General features: G+C 40.5%; 1 protein-coding gene and 2 pseudogenes across 1 annotated transcript; all 3 read right to left on the reverse strand.

The window, feature by feature from the left end:
- Window positions 1-71: 71 nt before the first annotated feature.
- Window positions 72-1,264, reverse strand: LOC114822276 (exopolygalacturonase-like; annotated as a pseudogene).
- A 687-nt stretch (window positions 1,265-1,951) lies between these two features.
- Window positions 1,952-3,170, reverse strand: LOC103430869 (exopolygalacturonase-like; annotated as a pseudogene).
- A 965-nt stretch (window positions 3,171-4,135) lies between these two features.
- Window positions 4,136-5,874, reverse strand: LOC114822101 (large ribosomal subunit protein bL28c-like). The gene is made up of 2 exons (XM_029096179.2): window positions 5,494-5,874; window positions 4,136-4,569 (listed from the first exon to the last, which is right to left on the reverse strand). Exons 1-2 carry the CDS (start codon window positions 5,723-5,725, stop codon window positions 4,337-4,339), a joined length of 465 nt encoding a protein of 154 aa, XP_028952012.2. The 5' UTR covers window positions 5,726-5,874; the 3' UTR covers window positions 4,136-4,336.
- Window positions 5,875-7,264: the final 1,390 nt, after the last annotated feature.

The following is a 7,264-nucleotide window of genomic DNA, read 5'->3' on the forward strand; positions in this document are numbered from 1 at the left end:
AAAAATATATATCGGTAGTGGTACAAAATAAAAAAAGAATATAAGAATGAAACAATTTTCTACTTCCTTGATCAAGCAGATGTTGCACACGCAAGAGCCTTAGGCACTCGTGTAATGGTGGGCTTCACGTTTGAACATTCAGAGGTAAGAGGTCCTTTGTTTCCATTGTAGGTGAGATCGATGTCAACCAATTCCACATTCTCACACGGTATGCCACTGCTGCATACAATCTGAACTGCAAGTGGTGTTGCAGATGAGCCCTTAATGTTCTTGAAGCTGACATTGTTGATCTTAACTTTCGAAGCAACGTTCTGTTTACACTGGTTCCACGGGCAATACTGTTGGTCTATGAGGATAGGGTTGCTGACATTGACCATGATAATGTCATCAAAGTGCATATCTGATGCAATACCATCCGAAGGGGAAGCAGGCCATGTTTTAATTCTCACGCCGTTGGATGTATTAGTCAAGGTACAGTTTTTAACTCTGATTCCAACCACAGGTTCTTCGTTCGGGTACCTTCCAAGACTTTCAATGCTTATGCCATGGCATAGTCCACAAGTAACCCTAGTCACATTGATTTCTTTGTTTCCATCACCAATTGAAACACAGTCATCACCAGTCCTAATGTGTGCATCAGTAATGTTGATTCCAGTTGAATGCCCAATATGGATTCCATCTGTATTTATGCTCACTCCAGGTGCTATGACATTAACACAGTGGAAATTGACATTGTTACACCCCAAAATGTTGATGTGAAAACTCTTGCTATCGAGGGAAGTTATGTCCTGAATTATGGAATTGGTAACGAAGTTGAACCTTATATTAATGGCAATAGATTTGCAATCTTTGTTTATGTTGCAGTCATTTTGCTTCCAAGCAAGTGCTCCTTGCCCGTCAAAAGTTCCACCACCTGATACAGTGAGCATATTAATGTGCTCAAAACCAACCCAAGTATCTGGTTTGGTAAGTTTTCCGCCGTCTGCTGGAGCCTACAATTTCCCTTGGACTTGAATCTCAATAGGAGCCTTGCAAGGACCTTTAAAACTTGCTTCTGTTAACATGTATGTCCCCATTGGAACAACAACCTTACTCGTTGTCGGTGATGCGCACGCATCAGTCCAAGCCTTGGCTAAAGCCTGTGTGATATCAGAGCCGCACCATATGTTGCACTTGTGACATCAAACACTCCGGCCTCAACTTGAGTTTTAGATGCCGACAATAAGAACAAAAACACTGCCAGGATATTCAATTTGCTAGCCATCTTAATTTTTCACTTGATTGTTTTCTTTTAGTTTGAAAGTTGATGAAGCTCCATGTGAGTTTCAGGTCAATTTATAGTCCTACATGAAGGCAGAACAGAAAATATGTAACTAACTGCTAACTATTTTCAAAACCTGTCCTTAAGAAGATGCATTGTAGTTCAACTTTCTATCCTATAATTAGTAATTTGTTTAAAATGAGAATATTAATCACTAACAACAACGCACCTGTCCACCCTAACATACATCAAATGCCAACAAGATTTCTTATAGCATTTCCGACCTGTTCAATCCCATTTTTGTCACTGAAATTTCGTTGGATTCAACCATTGCCATTAAATCTGTGTCTTTGTTACTGATATGATATGTATGATTATTCCTTTCTATCCTTTTATGTAGCATTCTTTTGAAGTTTCGTTACCATTTTCCCATCAGCATTTGTTCATATGCAGCCTTAAGATGTTTTCTCGGTTTCTACAGAATAATACCCTCTATGCATTGCATTAACATACACTTGCACTTTCACTTTCACTCTCACTCTGGGGTTTATTTCAGTTGCCCCCATTACACACACCCGGTCACAAACCAAGTGTCCGCAGCTATGATATCATTTATTTACTCAATTTATACAAAAGGAATACAAAAAAAACACAACAATTTACTTCGAGAACATTAGTACTTTCTTCTTCTTAGATCAACGGAGGAGGCATCACAATGGATGTAGCGCAAGCAAGAGCTCTGATCAGGCCAGAAATTGTTGGCTTGACATTCAAACATTGAGAGGTAAGAGTTCCATTGGCTCCATTGTAGGTGAGATCAATGTCAGTCAACTCTACATTCTCACATTGCGAGCCGCTGCTGCACACAATCTTGAGTGCAAGTGCAGTTGCAGATGAGCCCTTAATGTTCTTGAAGCTGACATCGCTGATCTTAACCTTCAACGGAGGAAAATTATCACACTTCCTATACGGGCAATAAAGTTGGTCTATGACAATAGGGTTACCTACATTAACCATGATAATATCCTCAAAGTGTATATCCGAGGCAGTGGTAGCCAAAGGAGAATTCGGCCATGTTTTGATGCGCACACCATTCTGTGTGTTGGTCAGGGTGCAGTTCTTGACTCTGATTCCAGCCAAAGATTCCTCATTGTTGTATCTTCCGAGACTTCCAATGCTTATGCCATGACCTGGACCACAAGTAACGTTGGTCACGGTGATTTGGTTGCTGCCATCACCTATTGAAACAGTCATCCCCAGTTCCAATGTTTGTGTGAGTAATGTTGATCCCTGTTGATTTCTCAATATGAATTCCGTCAGTATTTTTGCTGTCTCCGGGTGCTGTTATGTGAACGTGTTGGAACGTAACATTGAGGCACCTGAAAACATGGATGTGGAAGTTTTTGCTGTTACGTGAACTTACGTCCTGAATTGTGGAATTCGTGACGAAGCTGAACCTCAGATTAACGGAACCAGCACAATTTTTGCTTTTGCTGCAGTTATTACGACTCCAAGCAAGTGCTCCTTGGCCATCAAAGGTTCCGCTACCTGATACGGTGATCATGTCAACGTGCTCGAAACCAACCCAAGTCTCATTATTTGTGAGCTCGCTGTCCTATTCTGGAGCCTGCAATGTTCCGTGCACTTGAAGCTCACTCGGAGCCTTGCAAGGACCTCGAAAACTTGCTCCTCTTAACTTGTATGTCCCGCTCGGAACAACAACTTTACTAGCGGACAGTGATGCACACGAGTCATTCCAAGCCTTGGCCAATGCAAAAGTAATATCAGAGCCAGGCTTTGCACCATATTCTGCTCTTGTCACATCAAAAACACTAGAATCGTGTTCGGACCCATGAGCTTTAGTTGTAGATGTTAACAATAACAACACAAACATTCCCAATACACACATTTTTTTATTAAATTTGATTGTTCGCCTTCTTAATTATTTTTCGTTTTTTCTGTTCTGATGGATGATGAAACTCCGTTTTGGTTTCGGGCCAATTTATTGTCGGAGTCGAAGTCCCAATACCATCAACGTATCAACCAATGACTTGCTATTTATATACCAGTCCTAAAGGAGTTGCACAGCAGTTCAACTTCTGTGCCCTATAATTAGTAAGTTGTATAGCCTTAGAAGCATCCATCACCAACAAGAACTTGCTAAGTTGTTGATAATATGCTTTCCTCCTCAAAGACACCGAGTGCCAGTTGATATTTCCCGAGTTTCTGCCCACTAATGGCCGGACTTTCCAGAAAATGAGGACCAAAACGATGAAATACAATATCATAACAGAGTTAAGCAAGATCAACAGGAAAAGAAGACACGGAAATTGGCGATTCGTTGATTTCTTTCAAACAAAGAAAAACTTGTTCTTCAAATGTTTTTACTCAATCACAAATTTCAGTTGCCACAGAGCCGCCCTAACTAGTCATCACCTAACTTTTGTAATCATCCAGCTAAAAAGTGCTTCATCTTAACAACTGCAATCATCCAGTACTGGCAGTATTTTTGCCGAGCCTTGTAGCGTGGGCCTTTAGCTAAAGTGAACGTGACTTCAAATTTTTTCATAATATTTTCAGGATCTGTTTAATGAACATCCATTCCCGCATTTCTTGCTATTATTATCTGAACATGGAGTAGCGCACGCCAAGGTTTCATGTTAAGCAAATTGAGCTCTTACTGAGAGACTAGAGCACAAAAATGCCTTTTATCCCCCAAAGAACAGGGAAAATTACGTTGTATGACATTCATCAGCTGTTTTAACCATTAGATGAGACGGGTTCACTTTTCCCTCTAGAGTACAGAATGATAACTGACGTTGGATCTGCAACGTATCATAGATAAAAAAAAAAAAAAAAACAAGACGATCTATATTTGCAGAAATATGCATGCTCTGTTGTGACATTCCTTGTGCTTGAAGCAAATAATCGTCATAGACTTAATCGACCACACATACATCGGAGAGAGCAAAGAACTTGCTGGTTAATGGAAACTAAAGCTCAAGATTGAAAAAAATATTTGGAACTAAGTGATCGGGCATGCCTTACAATAGAACTAGTGTACAAAACCAAGAATCATAACTTGCGAAGATCAATCCCTGCCTTCTTGGCAACGGCATCAATCCCGTTCTTCTCTATGGTCTTCAATGCTTTGGTCGACAAACGCAGTTTAAGAAAGCGCTTCCCAGCTTCCCACCAAACCCTCTTGTACTGTAGGTTCACAAACTGCAACTTCTTGGTCTTGTGGGCTGAGAAGGAAATCTTGTTTGCCCTGTTTGCTTTCTTCCCAGTGAAAGGACAAATTCTACCTGAAGAGGATGAACAAATCACAATGTAAATCAATTTTCACCATTCTAACGAAACTTAGTAAATTAAATAATGACCAAATGACCACGGGAGTTGAGAACAAATGCAATTACAAGGCATATGCCATATCTTAAACCCCCAGCAGCACAAAGGAACATCAAAACTCTAAAAACTGTTAATGAACTAAGACATTCATTTGAACTCTGGGGGAACAGAAGCACAAAGTGCAAACAAAACGATGCTATGCCAAAGCTCAGTTAAACCAGCTCCCACAAAATCTTCAAAAATCCTTCTATTCCTCTCCATCCAAACCACCCAAAACAAAGCAAGGATCACACTGCTATTTTCAAACAATCTCGTAACCAAATGTCGATGAAGCCAACCATTTACATTTTCTCCTATTAAAAATAGGAAAACATATTCAACTTACTCCAGCATCAGACTATCTGGTGACCAAAATCACTGTGTTTCCCTACTACCATGTATAGCAAATGCATTTGTACCCCTATATTCCCACTCCAAAAAAATTAACGAAATGAGCAGACATGCGTTAGGCTAGTTGGCTTGAGTAGTGAGTCTGGCATTCACCCAAGTTCGAATCCAACTCCCCCGTAGATTACAGTAGCTTAGAATATCGTCTCGTAAAAAAAAAGCGTACATTTTACGTATAACAAAGTGATACATTTTTAAAGACAAATGGGTACATTATTAAGTAAATGAAAAAATTTGCTGAGCTTCATTTTATCATCACATCAAATTTCCAAACATGTAAAACAATTCTCTAATTCACTGTCTAATTGGGCAAAGCAGACTTTCCAAAAATGCACTTAATTGCATAATTAACAAAAATTAAAAGCGACTAACCAAAATTTCTACATAAACATATGAGCAGAGAAAACATGGGAGATGAAAGGTGAGAGATTTACGGGCAACGATGGGCTTAAGGGCGGGAAGGGAATGAGTGGAGATACTGGGAAGCTGAGACGACATGTCGTAGGAGATTCTGACGCCGCTTAGCTGACTGGTAACGAACCCGACGTCGGAAACTGCGTTCGCCTTGAAAGGGTGCGGGAATCGCTTGGAAGCGTCGGCCCTGCGGAAGCACGGAGTTCGGGTAGTGCCGAAGAACACGGCGGTGGTTGCCGATGCTGCTGCCATTGCTGCTCTTCTCAGTGAAGAACTCTGGGAGCTCGGTTATCTCTTTGGTCTCTTATCTGTATTTTCTGAAAGTGGATTCTGCGGTGGATTGCAGCCTCTGGTTTTGGAGGGACATGGCATAGCGTGGGCTGTGGCTATGATGGGCTTAACGTCTGGGCCTTGAACCTCTTTTGAGTGGGCTCTCACAACTGAAATATCATTTCCAACTTTTGTAGCCACTGAATTTAAATTCTATATGCTATTATTCCAAACTCTCACTCCTCTTGGTGTAAAAAATCGCATTTGTATCCGAAACAATCTAAACAATTTGAAGCTTCATTGTGCAATATGAAAAAATTGTAACTTGATAGCCATTTTGAACACCACCCAAACCCGAAGGGTGTGAGACACAATTAGCCCTATAATATAAGTAAAAACTTATCATCCTGATTTTTTCATCTTTACACATTGGTCCCTCCGTTGGTTAAATTTTAGTGTAAATATAAGTTTACTACCCTCAAGTTTCGTGGTTTTCAACATTTGGTATATAAAGTTTTTTTCATCCCAGAGTCATACTTAAAGTGTTAATTTTGGAACAATTTCATACATCCGTTAGTCTGACTGTTAAGTATTCCGTTAACTGATGATGTGGTGCTTATATATATAAAAACTGGATGTCACATGTCATTAAGAGGTCCACGTGGAAATTAAAAATTCAAGTTGGCCCCACTTAGACATTAAAAATTAATAAAAAATTAAATCTTTAAAACAAAATTAAAATTTGTTTTCTGGGCTGTTTCCTACTCTTCCCCCCGAGTCCCAACACTTCCTCCTTCCCTCCCTCCCTCCCTCCCTTCTCTCCTCTCCACCCACCCAACCCTAAATTCAATTGATTGTCCAACTCCCACTTCGATGGCCACCATCCCCCTCCTTTACCACTAGTTCCCACTGTAATTAATTCTCGCTTTCAATTCTTCTTCTTTACACGAAGACACCCAAATCTTGCAGGTACTCTTTCTCTCCTCCTCGATCTGTCTCTCTACCTCTATGATTTTTTTTTTCTTCTATTTTTTGTGAATTTGATGGAAGTTCATAATCAAATCTCCCTAAAAAAACAAGTGGATTTGCAGGATGTCAGGGTCTCCAGGCTAGATGTGGGTAGGGGTCCGATTTGGGAGCTCCCAACGGTACAAATTCCTAGTCGGATTCGGGAAGATCCACGTCGGCGTCGGATTTCGAGCGAAGGCTTGGAGGCCTTGATCGGATCCGCAAGAGGAAGGTAGAGATATGTTAAGACCCTTTTCCTATTTCCTTAGTTATTTCCTTTATCTAGTAGTGGATCAATAGTAAGATAGTGACTCAGCATGTTTACCTAACATTCTTGTCTGTAGTGCGGGTGGGGGCATATTATCCCTGTTACGACTCCCATTTAGGATAGGAATGAAAAGCTGTTCTTTTACAATTTCTCTGTCATTTCCGTTTTCTCTGCAAATTCGCCTCTTGGTCCCCTCTGGAACCTATCATTTGGTATCCAGAGCCAGGTTGGAGACCATGGGCAAA

This window comes from Malus domestica, chromosome 16, assembly GCF_042453785.1.
Source record: "Malus domestica chromosome 16, GDT2T_hap1".
Classification (NCBI taxonomy): domain Eukaryota; kingdom Viridiplantae; phylum Streptophyta; class Magnoliopsida; order Rosales; family Rosaceae; genus Malus; species Malus domestica.

What these genes read in the sequence shown, in the direction of transcription:
- LOC114822101 (XM_029096179.2), bottom strand. Translation starts at nt 5,725, where the DNA reads ATGGCAGCAGCATCGGCAACCACCGCCGTGTTCTTCGGCACTACCCGA. An exon ending in CCTTAAGCCCATCGTTGCCC is followed by an intron (nt 4,570 to 5,493) that starts GTAAATCTCTCA and finishes CATCCTCTTCAG; the next exon opens with GTAGAATTTGTCCTTTCACT.